The sequence below is a fragment of the Sinohyriopsis cumingii genome, chromosome 6, assembly GCF_028554795.1.
Source record: "Sinohyriopsis cumingii isolate HCF-2022 chromosome 6, ASM2855479v2, whole genome shotgun sequence".
NCBI lineage: Eukaryota > Metazoa > Mollusca > Bivalvia > Unionida > Unionidae > Sinohyriopsis > Sinohyriopsis cumingii.
Genome location: NC_142966.1, coordinates 90,933,030 through 90,946,802, shown reverse-complemented (window position 1 = coordinate 90,946,802; position 13,773 = coordinate 90,933,030). Strand labels below are relative to the sequence as shown.

Genomic DNA, 13,773 nt, shown 5'->3' with positions numbered 1-13,773 from the left:
TCAGGTACTGTATCAGCTGTTTTATTAGAAAGACTGGAGTTAATACTAATCAGTCACCTTTCCTTGCACTGCTGGAATCTGCAGCCTGAAAAATAGTATGTATAAGTTAGGCACATAAATGTATTGTAAAGGATATTAAATTAAAATGCAGAAAATTTGTATTCAGGAAAATTTCCTAAAATAAAAAGTTTATGTTTTGGGAGAATTTTCACACAAAAGAAATGAAAAGTTGTCAGATATTTGAAGTTTTTACAAACTGTATTCATATATTTAGTAACAATTGACAAAAATTTATATGGCAATTGAACTCTTTAATAGGTCTTTTTGTCAAGCACTATAAAACAGGCATAACACTGAAGAAAAAAAAAACCTGCCATATGAAACTACTCATATCATGTCTTTTGGTTCACCCAATTTTATCCCACTCTACTATCCCACTTTACTTTTGAAAAAATACAACAAAAAAAAATTTTCTGAATTTAAATTTATATTTTATGACCATAAGCTTTTCGTATTGCCTAAGATAAATTAAAATGTTCTGCTAATATTTTAATACTTTTTCAACAAATTCATGGATATGCCCTTCAATTAAATATTTTGTTTTTAAGGATGCATCAATCATTTTACTGTGTGCAGATATAAAAGCAAACACTGACCACAGTCTTCTTGCTATGACACAAATCTATACCTTGATATAAGAGCTGTGCTTGAAAAATAAAGTCTTATCACAGTACTGTAGAAATAATTTTCTTTTCTTGAAAATTTTGATGGGACAAAAGTAAATACAAGAAATGCTATTCAGTGAACAAGGTGATGAAAACAATAGGCCCCTTTCAAATAGCATGAACTGCTGAATATAAGGTGATAAAGTTCACTTACAATATATACCACAGACTTGTCACATGATTCATGGCATCTGCAAGTTAACTACTGTTTTCATCCCTACGTAAATGCTAAGAGAATAACATTCAATCTCAAATGAATGCCTCCAGCATCTGCAATTCAAACACATTACCAAATTAATGTTAGCCAAATTCTGTGTAATTAAATAAAGTGTTGAATGTTAAAACATAAAAATGTAATCCAGATCTTTCTAATACACTTTTTTCAAAACAGAAAAGCTTGACATACCAGTTTTCTATAGAGTTTGGACTGTGGACTGATCTTCAACAGCTCCATAAGCTCTTTTGTTGTGATAAGCTGTTAAAAGAAAGTTTTTAAATTGTATCTTGTTCTTTTATTTAACTACATGAATATGATCCTGGATTGTAACTGCTGTTTATTTATAAGAGATACTAGAAGAAGGGTTCTGGTTTTGATATTTGTGACCAAGAGTGGATTTTGTGGATTTAATGCCATTTTTAGCATATGATGGTCTTTACACTGTGGCAAGTATATCTGATGCAGGAAGAACACAGGAAAACTGCAAGAAGAACTACTGACCCAAGGTAAGCTACTCACAAGCTTTCTCACTAATCCATGCTGGCTGAGCCAAGACTCAAACTCCTGCATACAGAAGTAAGATGTCTGTGAGCTATAAGTGTGTGTGTGATTTGGATTTTCAACATAGCTTTAACAATTTTTCAGTTCTGATGTCTGCAGTGTGGCAGTTTTAGTGATGCCTAGCACTTGGGGCATCATGCTGCAGACATGTAGCATGATGTCCCACTCAGTCACATATCCTGACACCAGACCAACCAGTCCTAACACTAACCTCTTAATGCTGAGTGCATAGCAAGGCAGCTGTTAGTACGATTTTATAAGTCTTTGGTATGACTCAGCCAAGGTATGAACCCATGAAATCCTGCATCTGAGGCAAACACTTTAACCACTAAACCGCCGGAGTGGTCAACTCATGAATTTCTTTTAAAAGGCTCTAATGTTTTCATGTGTGTAAACATTTAAATTTAGTTTATTGCTGGTAAATGTTTACCACACTGGTAAATGTGTGAATGAACATGCAGTTGACAGTCAGTGACACATGAACTACCAGTTCCAATTAAATGATATATTTCCATATTTCTGCTTTAATGATTGGTTACTAAAATTTTTCTGTTAATACTTTTCTTAAAGTTTGGATGATTTCATATCCAAAGTGGAATCAGAGGAAAGTGTTGATAGTGAAAATTCTGCACATTACACACCATCATTCTCAGATTAATTTACTGATTTTACAGACACAAAAAAAATCTTTAAAAATTCCATTATTTTCCTTTCAACAACATGCTTGTTAACAGAAACTTGAATGAATAAGACTTTTTAATAAAAAAGACTATCAAGTTTGTTAGCTACTGCAGTTTCTTTATCGTCTTACAAAATTCACAATCTTATGGAAAACAACGACAGTTATGCAGACTGTTTGAGACTGAACAAAGTCGTATTGCTGAATATATAGAGTTCATTTAAAACCTTTGGCTACTAGAGTTGTGGACATATTGGATCTCAGATTGGCATAATTATCATTTAGAATCCACAATACCTCATTTAAGACCAAAAGGCATCAGAAACAGTCCCATGTGGAATCTCAATGTTGATATTACTCTTCTTTTTGAAGAAGTAATGATAAGATTTTCCAGTTGGTTTCTATGGTGGCCATACTGGATATCAAAATGCTACTATTTCCATTTATGACCCACTAGATATCATAAGAAGTCTTCTAGTGAATGCACAATATAAATACGACCAGCCATCTGGAAGAAGCAGTGATAACAAGATTTTAATGATAGCCAATATCTTGGCCATACTGGAAGTCAGATCAGCATCATGACCAACTAGACATCATAAGTCTTTCATGTTGATGTGACCATTTATTTGTATTAACAAGATTTTCAAGATGGAAACTGGAAGTCTAAGCAGCACCATTTTCATTCAAAACCAACTAGAATCCATATGAAGCCATTTAGTATTAAAAAAAACGAATCCCATATTGATATGACCATCCATTCAGGTGGTGTAGCAATAACAATATTTTCAAGATTCTCACTGCAGCCATTGTACTGAATGAGAAAGCAGTAGCATTTTCATTTAGCACTAACTAGAACATGGTGTGTGTGTGTGTGTGTGTGTGTGTGTAAAGTTTCATGGCAATCCTCCAAAGCTTCTGCATAAAACCCCATGGTAATATTAGTTTTTTTTTCAGGAAGAATAGCAATATAATTTTATTATGGCTTCTGTGGTGGCTATACTGATTAGTAACATTTTTTTCATCTAAGACTTACCTGACATCTTCTGAAGTCTTCTGGTGAAAACCTTGTGTCAATATATCTGTTACATCAGAAGGAGTAGTTATACCAAGAGTTTCAAGACGACCATAATGCCAACCATAATGGACAACACAATGCCACTATTTAAATGTAGGACAAACCAGACTTCACAAGAAGTCTTCTGGTGAAAACCCAATGTCAATTTGACTTTCCATTCAGACATAAGGACCATATTTCTAAGATGGATACTATGCTTCAATGTCAAACTGGCACCATTTTCATTTGGGACCAACTATAGTTTGTTCCACACAGCATCACAAATTTTCATTTGGGACCAACTATAGTTTGTTCCACACAGCATCACAAATTTTCATTTGGGACCAACTATAGCTTGTTCTACACAGCATCACCATTTTCATTTGGGACCAACTATAGTTTGTTCCACACAGCATCACAAATTTTCATTTGGGACCAACTATAGTTTGTTCCACAAAACATCACAAATTTTCATTTGGGACCAACTATAGTTTGTTCCACACAGCATTACCATTTTCATTTGGGGCCAACTATAGTTTGTTCCACACAGCACCACCATTTTCATTTAGGACCAACTATAGTTTGTTCCACACAGCATCACAAATTTTCATTTGGGACCAACTATAGTTCGTTCCACACAGCATCACCATTTTCATTTGGGACCAACTATAGTTTGCTCCACACAGCATCACCATTTTCATTTGGGACCAACTATAGTTTGTTCCACACAGCATCACAAATTTTCATTTGGGACCAACTATAGCTTGTTCCACACAGCATCACAAATTTCATTTGGAACCAACTATAGTTTGTTCCACACAACATCACCATTTTCATTTGGGACCAACTATAGTTTGTTCCACACAACATCACCATTTTCATTTGGGACCAACTATAGATTGTTCCACACAGCATCACAAATTTTCATTTGGGACCAACTATAGTTTGTTCCACACAGCATCACAAATTTTCATTTGGGACCAACTATAGTTTGTTCCACACAGCATCACAAATTTTCATTTGGGACCAACTATAATTTGTTCCACACAACATCACCATTTTTATTTGGGAACAACTATAGTTTGCTCCACACAGCATCACAAATTTTCATTTGGGAACAACTATAGTTTGTTCCACACAACATCACCATTTTCGTTTGGGAACAACTATAGTTTGTTCCACACAGCATCACAAATTTTCATTTGGGACCAACTATAGTTTGTTCCACACAGCATCACAAATTTTCATTTGGGACCAACTATAGTTTGTTCCATACAACATCACCATTTTCGTTTGGGAACAACTATAGTTTGTTCCACATAGCATCACAAATTTTATCATATTTGTTTCTCGGTAAACTTTCAGACCAACATCATTAAATGTGGCTAAAAGTACCTAGTTCATTTTAAATACTGTGAAATGAATTAGGTACTTTTAGACACTACCCTGAAAATTTAAAGTTAGGATCAAATTTGCGATATTGCATGTGGGATAACTATAGATATCACATGTCCAGCCAGTCAGAAGGAATAGTGATAATATAGGATTTTGCTGTGGCATCATTTTTTACAAAGAACCAGCTAGACCATGGGATGAACATGTGTGCAAAGATTCTTTGTGCACAAAATCAGATGATTTTAAATTTATCTTGTTGAAGTATGTAAACAAAGCAATTTTAAACATATTTTAAATTGAGAACCAGTGTTTTGCTAAAGCCAGTGTCTCATCTATAATGTGTTGATGCATCACCACTGCATGATCTAACTTGCAAAATCTTAACAAAAGATTTATGATATAGCTGTTCCAAAGCTGATGTCACCACAGAAAAGTGATTCATTTGATTGCAAATGCAAATGAACAAGGTCACAAATTTAAATATTGCATTAAAGAAATATTTTACAAGATATGGACATTTTCATTCAAACAGAGGAAAACTATTGTAATTCACAATTTAAAAGCCTGGGCCCGCAGGTAGAGCATATAACCAAAGCACTGCTGTACAATGTGACCTTAACCCAAGGTCCAAAAGCTGAATGAATTTGTTACAGAATTAATGGCCTTGGCTTCAAACTCATCAATCCAAAAGTATAAAGAAAATCAATCAAGGCGTTTGGAAAATATTAAAAGTTTCATCAAAATTCTTAACTCAAACATTCTATGACTGACAACAAGGTCCAAGGAGCAAGTGTGCATGTCACAGAACTAATTCTCTTAACTTCAGTATAAAGAAAAAAAATATAGAGAAGTTTAGGAAATACAGTCATACGAACTTATATCAACAAGACACCTATGTCAATAAAATTGCAAAGTCCCAGGCCTATGGTTTGTTATTCCTACCAAATTAGTCATGCTAATGTTGATGTCGAGATAAAAAATAAACTTTTATGTCAGTGGAAGCCATATGTCCCAACTTAAACAAATCCTTTGTTTTCTAATTGTTTCTGTTCACAAGATGCCAGTTCTGACCCATACTTTGTTCTACAGTTATTTGATGCTGCCAATAAGTTTTAGTGTTACCATCATATTAACGAATGGTCACTTGTTTGGTCCTTTAGTGTTACCATCATATTAACAACGGGCACTTGTTTGGTCCTTTAGTGTCACCATCATTAATGAATGGGCACTTGTTTGGTCCTTTAGTGTTACCATCATATTAACAATGGGCACTTGTTTGGTCCTTTAGTGTTACCATCATTAATGAATGGGCACTTGTTTGGTCCTTTAGTGTTACCATCATTAATGAATGGGCACTTGTTTGGTCCTTTAGTGTTACCATCATATTAACAATGGGCACTTGTTTGGTCCTTTAGTGTTACCATCATATTAACCAATGGGCACTTGTTTGGTCCTACAAATAAAGTGTTATATAACAAAAAGGAGGAGAAGTTGGAAATGGCCAAAGTTCGATATTTACCTAACACTTCAATATCCATCTTTCTTCAAGCTGCACTGTTAGATTCCTACTGAAATCAAAATCTTTACAAGATGTTGCCTCTAGTTGTAAATCTGTTGATTTGCTTCTAGCCTTAATCTGTTCCTTACCATTGTATGAATATTGAAAGGCCCCTGCTGATGGACATATACATTGATAGCTTAGCGAGCTAGAACAAGTTTGGAAACTGTTCAATACGGTTTTTATGTACATTTTATCACAGCTCGCATGTTTTGTTTTTGGAAACCTCTGCTCCAACTTAAGATATTTTGCTAAAGTTTCACTTTCTTGAATCAGTGCTTTGCTGACTACTAGATTTACTATCTGTTCCATAATGCTATATTAGGATTTTAAGTCCATCTGATCAATACCATAGTCTGCTTGTTCAGACGTAGGTATTTTGACCAAATAAATATCTTGATTCTTTTATTCTTTTTTAATAAATTCATCTGAACCCTTATAGGACTATATGCAGCTATGCTCAAGGTATTTTTAAAGAGATCTATTTTTGGATACTGGGGTCTCATTGTCACATATTTAGGGGGGTTCACTCATAAACCCTAAGATATGACACCAGGAGCTTATTTAAAAAAACGACATTTAAAAATAGCATGTACTCAAAATGTCTGGAATTTGGATCAGCAGTTTTCTCATCAACCAAAAAGGAATTTGCAAACATGTCAAAACTTTGAACACTTTTATAGTACCTTAAACTAAATAAATGTAGTCATTCTGCTACATTTATTTGCCAAACAAAATCATCATCTAAACATAAACCATGCTGGGATTCAGCCATTATGGGTTTTCTAAGTAGCCCATATTTTAAAAATGCACATGTAAAACTTACTTGTCACAAAGTTCAAACTACAACAGACTGCTTTGACCATGAGCCAATGTGCCAATGAAACCAATGAATGATAACCAATGACTTCCTGTAGATTATAATAATGATGGAAAATCCAACCGTGCTTCCAACTGTCACAAAACATAAAATAAATGACTGATAAGTAAAACAATTCTTCATAATTTATTTTTAAGCAAGTTTTTTTAAAATTCAATGACTTTGGTGACATATCAATGACTTTCAAAGAACTGAACTGAGGTGTTCATTTCTCAATGACTTTTAATGACCCTGTGGGCCCTGCATATAAACAACAAAACTTTTCAATCATTTCCAAACACCCCCAATGATAAAATGGATATACTAGCCATGATTAATGTTGGAACTACCCAAGTTAAATATTTAGTGAGCTTTCTAAACACAATATTTTAATATTTTTAGTAGTGTTTACATGTAACACAATTTGAACTTTCTACAAATGTACCTTAAATTACCCCAAATAAATACAAGACTAGATTTATATAATGTACATGCAGTAACTGATTCCTGAAAATATAAAGTCATGAAAATGCTAAAGATATTCACTATTGATAATTTTTAAGTTGCTGTTGTTGCTTTGGATTTAATGCCATTTCTCAATGCAAGATAGGCTATACATGGCAACCAGTTTAACTGGTGGAGGAACAACCCAGCGAAACCCCCAGTAAGAACCACTAAACATGGGAAGCTACTGGCAGCCTTCTCACATAGACACATTGGCCTACCCCAAGACTTGAACCAAATATTTTGTCAATTACATTTAATAATACAAGTATTTATTATTATGATAAAGTATATAAATGTCTTTACCTTTCCCTCCCCTATTCCACTTTCTGGAAGGAAGACACTGTATGTGTAATCATATTTGCAGCGTTTTAAATGGTCGGCAACAAGAGAATTGGCTGCCCTGTGTAGCAGTGATCCATCCTCAGGTACTGTTAGATCAGTCAGTGTTAGTTTCCCCTGCAGAGACTGTTTAAGTTCTGCCACCAGACTGCTCCGCAACTGACTCTGCATTAGAATACAGAAAGCAAAGTTTATGATACCTATGCTTTTCACTTTACATCATTTGATACAACATTTCAAAAACTATTATCCACATTACAAATATAGTATCAAATGACAGGAAAATGTTATATTACATTATTATGTCACACAATGTTTGGTTTGGTTATCAAGTGCTTATGACATTGGGATCAAGTGCCTTGCCAACGAACACATGATTTTTACAGGAGACCAACACATGTCTACTGTTTGAAATATAATTCAACAGTTCAAAATAAGTCTTCTCAGATCATTCTCAAAAGTCATTTTGTCAAACACTGTTGTTATGTATATTTTATTTAATTGTTTGTTAGTTTTTTTAATTTTGTTATTTCAATGTAACATTATATGCTGGACACGACCTTGTCCAAAACTGAGTTAATTTCTGCTTGACCTGATTGACTTTTATTTTTTTTAATTATTTCATGGCTAAATTATTCTCAGTGTGTATAGGCTTAATATCAAGAGGTTATGGTTTTGATTTTGTAACCTTCAGGATCATTATAGAAGGTTATTTTCCATTAGGTAATGTTTTTTTTTTTTAGAAAATGCTAACTGTGACCTGACGTCAAGTAGAGAACTATATAATCTTGCAATTGTGAAGACATGGTCGTTCGTGCTTTAACATCTAGCACTTTTAAGTTGTATTATTATTGTGACCAGAAGTTTTGAGCTGGAATCTTTTTTGTTCAAATTACTGACTTCAAGTTTTTATTTTCTCTGAAAATACAAAAGTGCTCTGATAAAATTCTTGGATAAAGACATTCACTGGAATGTACCCCAAATTCAAACCTGGAATTATTTTCTGTGATTTAACAAAAGACTGTTGACACATCAACACTTCGACAGCTAACACAGACATGTTATCATCTTCAGTTTGGGGATTTTTTTTCTGGACTTTAACTGAATTTTATTCTGGACTTTAAATTACTAGGATTTGTGTCTATAATTCTTGGATTATTTTGGGATTTAATTTGCAATACTGTAAGTTTTTTTCTTCTTCACATTTTCACTTTGTATTCAAGGGAAATATATTTATTAAATTTTATAAAGCTTGTTGTCTTTCACTCTTTTTAGTTACTTATTGTAAGAGCATAGACCTGTAATACTGTTTAGATGTATACTGCTATTCTCAATGTCAAAACTGGATGACTTGGAAGGAGAAGCACACATCTGACCAGATACAACACTCTGGAAGAATATAAAGAACGAATTCCATGGGATTATCAGTAAGGGCTCAGTTTTACTGGTTTCTTACAGAATCTGATAATAAAATCTATATTCTGTATTGAATTTCAAGTAGAAAGGTAATGAAAAATGTTATGATGTATTACAACATGATTAAATTTAAGTCAACACAGGTCTGTTCTTGAATGTTTAATTTTTCAGTTTGTCTCTTACCTAAATATCACTCCTTTGTGATTTTATCCATAGATTCTGGCACAAAAATGGAAGGCTGCAACGTACATTTATTGGGGAAAAAAACTACATGGACATCAGGTATATATTTCACATGAAGCTGGTTGCAAGGCTGTGTAGAAATTACATGAATAAGTTTCTCATCCACACAGTATATTAAGTAAGTGCTGGATATTTGTGTATTTGAGATTTTAAGCTGTCATTAAAGTTTACTAATTTTCACTAACAATAAATACCTTTAATGACATCTGGCATGTCACTGTATGTCAAACTTTAATGTCATTTGGCACGTCACTGTATGTCAAACTTTAATACCATTTGGCATGTCACTGTGTGTCAAACTTTAATGCCATTTGGCACGTCACTGTATGTCAAACTTTAATGCGATTTGGCATGTCACTGTAGGTCAAACTGGTCAGACTGCATCACGAATTATGTTTGTTAGATATAAAAGTTTGTAGAATAAGGTCAAAATGTACCATTTGTAACTTTCATATCAAATTAGAGTTCTTTTTGTCAGAGGATAAGAATCTTTGCAGCATATTCATCCAGCAGACACAAATCAACAAACAAGAACATTATTTATAATCCATTTCCAACAAAATTCATGGAAAAGAATCTCATAAAAACATGATTTGGTTCATTAGAAGTAAAGGAGTTTAAAAGTTAATTTGCATTTCACGTAAGATCAAACACACACTGGCAGATGAACCTCTGGCCATGTACTGAACATATTCTATTCAAAACACAAAATGTTTTTGACCTTTACCAATATGTACTGTCAACTATCCAAACTGATACTCAGTAAAACGTTTCTAATTCTGGAAGGAATCAAAATCTGTCATTATGGCAATAAGGACCTTTTTCTTCATTTGTATGCTTTTGAACAATGTGCATATAATCTAGATACTTACAGTGTGGGGTATGTGTAATTCTGGTAAAATAGCCAAATCCAAGATTGTCATTTCACATAAACAGTACCAAAGACAAAGTTCACCTTGCATCGATATCATTTTATTACCCCCACCCCAATTTGTTTAAATGCAATGTATTTTTAATAAAGGTATACCATCAATTTTTGAATCAATTATCCCCTTAAAGAAGAAAGTGGAAAGATAGAAAAAGAAGTCTTCTGTTCAGAAGTAAATTTGGTGCTATTTTGATGATCATAATTACCAGCAATTAAACTGATATCTACAGAATAATCAATAAAAATTTCACATAGGAACCTTGAAAACAAGTGAAAAATTTCATTTTTGTTGTCCACTCTAAAGGAAATTATGCCTCAGTTGACAAACCTAGATTCACCACAAATAAAATGAATCATTTTGTTCACTAATACATCGCAGAAACATAAAAAGAAACAGTATGTTACAGAAGTTGTTGATCTTGGATTGTTACCAATTTTAAAGGTTGCCATTTTATGCTATATAAACGGTAGCCAAGTGAAATAAACTTTCAACAATATTCACCATCAGGTTTATAATCTCACATAAAAAGACTAAAAAACAATGGTATAAATAAATAAATGACTATTTTGAACGTTCTGCATCCACCTCATCCTATTTTTGCCAACTCTGCCTATGTTCTGGCTAGAGATTGTGGTTTCGCCCAGATATTCTGGTCCTGCTTGAACCCTACCCCAACATATTATGATTAAATTCACTTAAAAGTAATGCCAAGCTTTGGATAACTTATCATAAGGCAAAAGGTAAAATTATGGAACCAATCTAGTAAAACATGTAATGGATATAAATGTAATGAAGGAAATTTAATGCCAAGCAAGATTTACTAACTTTAATCTGGAATTTTTCAAAATAAACATTATAAATGTTTTACTTCTATTATTTAACCCATACAGCAACACAAATGTAAAATTGACTACTAATTATATACATAATACAATGCACAAAAATTACCCACAATGACTTTGCCAAACATAAGTGGTTTGAATGTCAAGGGGGGATACAAACAAACGGGTTTGTATTATCAGACTATAGATAATTTACCACCAACTTATGGGATTTGTTTTACATTCTGAGCATGTTCGGACATGTTGGACCAATTTGTAAATGTTCATATAACAGAAAATTTTCACAATGTATCTCAAGTATAAAGTTTTTAGAAAAGTTCTGGGTGATACACAACAACATAATTCATTAAAAGGATTGCTATAAGATGACGGTTATGACATTAACCTTCATGGAATTGACGAGTCCACGGTCCCGGAGACTGTGGTAGAGGCGATTCCGCAGATCGGTGGCGGACATATATTCTTCACCTTCCTCTTTCATATTCATGCTGGTGGTCCAGACTGACTTGAACTATTTAACTACTATACGACACATTTTAAAATATCCTTTGCGAGGCCATATTTTGCGATTCACACGTTTCTAGTTGTGAAGATAAACAACATACTTGTCAAAATAGCCGCTTTGTAATAATACCGGAGTGAAAAACTTTCCTATCATTTGATTGGCTGAAAATGAAGGGGACAGTCTATTAATTTAACCAGATAAGATCTTTTACAGGAGTGTTGACTAAACAAAAAAAAAAAAAAAAAAAAAAAAAGGCCGTGCGCAACAGACATACATATCCTAATGTATTTTCGATCATTTTCCTCCCTGTAATATTTTTAAATGACGCATATGATCCCTAACATATATTTATTTTTAATAAATCTACAAATATTTATTGAAAGATTTTAGCGATTCAATCACGCGCTATCCATAAAATATATACACGCGAGAATCTGTAATATTATCAGTTTGCTTATTTGGCCTTTTGCATAAAACGACAGCGTTACTCAACAAAATGTATTGATAGCAGAGTATGCAGTTCAGTTAACAAATTATTGTGAACATATTAATGATTATATATGATGCCAAGTGTAACGTTCAACATTCTGCAAGTCTATTTCTATTTATTGGTTAAAACGTTGTTGGACCATTACTTCGAGAGAATGACAACAAATACACTATGATTTAATATGATGGCTTAAAACGTTACTAACGATTCACCGACATTTGATGTGGCATGGGAATTCTGGTTCACCCCATACTGTATTAAAACGCATACCAATAATGCAATTTTTGTTGTTCTTTTTTACCGTCCCACACCAAATTGTATATGCCAGTGGAGCCAGTGGGAGCTCTAGGCGCTCCTTTCATATTATCACATCAGAAGCTCTTATGCGTCCCTAATTTCGACATAAAGGGAAAACGACCGGGAGATACCCTCCTAGGCTGGGCACAAAATATAATGTTCATCGTTTATCTTACACTGTTCGCCCTTTCAGAGATCAATACTTGAAAAACTTTCAGTCTAGAAAAAATGTCACGCTTATGACCATTTCATTGTCGTTCTGGCATGCTTTATATACTCAGAATCACGTTGAAGTTTCTGAAACATCACACAGTGCCACACACTTTGCAATGATTATAGTTTGCCCATCAAGTGGGCGTTTAATCAACAATATTTTAATATGACTAAACATTATGGTAAACAGTAAGATGGAAGGAAACAAATGTGTACGGGAACCGTTAGAGGCAAAAGAAAAAATGTGTATGTGTAAATGAAATATAGACTAGTTTTGTTGGAGCGTACAACTTAACCCGGGAGAGTCTTATTTTTCACCTTGGCCATTTGGAAAAATTAATTTATGTTCACTTACTGATACACGCATAAAGAGCAGGCAGTGGGGAACCCGTTTTATCCGGAGTTCTCTGACCATGGAGTATGTATAGCCCCAATTTTCTCTGCATGGTCACAATACAGATCAGTCTTGTCAAGTAGCTATCTACTTTGCCGGAGCAATCTTCAACCGTAGAGGTGTGTAGTAATGAAAACTAGATTCTTTCTTGACATTCGTTCTGTGATGACATTGTTTATTATGTTTAATGTAAAGCTCCAATTTGTAACGGGGTACTTGGATTTGGTTATGATAATCGAACTCGGTGTTATTACCCGGATCGAGTAAATAATCAAATAAGTAAATAAAATAAAATATAAAATTTGATAATGGATTTAATAGAGATATGGAATAGAATAACATTAGCCTCTGTATAAAATATAACAATATAATAAATTCTATAAACAAAACGAAATTGAAAATTGTCCCAAGCATTGACATTTAACCCACCGTAATCTAGCGATTTAGTTCGGTACCTAAGCCCCAATCGTCAGTTTTAATGGTTACATGTCTCGCTGACTGCAGCTAATGTGCTACATGACATCTACGAGAATTTGTACTATTAAAC

General features: G+C 33.7%; 1 protein-coding gene across 1 annotated transcript in view; it reads right to left on the bottom strand.

The window, feature by feature from the left end:
* Window positions 1–11,972, bottom strand: part of LOC149797431 (centriole and centriolar satellite protein OFD1-like) — a 95,013-nt gene extending 83,041 nt beyond the window's left edge. Inside the window, exons 1-4 of the mRNA XM_089962225.1 lie at window positions 11,713–11,972; window positions 7,862–8,062; window positions 1,132–1,200; window positions 58–85 (exon numbers count right to left, since the gene is read on the bottom strand). Coding sequence (XP_089818351.1) covers window positions 58–85; window positions 1,132–1,200; window positions 7,862–8,062; window positions 11,713–11,814 — 400 coding nt within the window. The 5' untranslated portion in view covers window positions 11,815–11,972. The remainder of the gene's footprint in view (window positions 1–57; window positions 86–1,131; window positions 1,201–7,861; window positions 8,063–11,712) is intronic.
* Window positions 11,973–13,773: the final 1,801 nt, after the last annotated feature.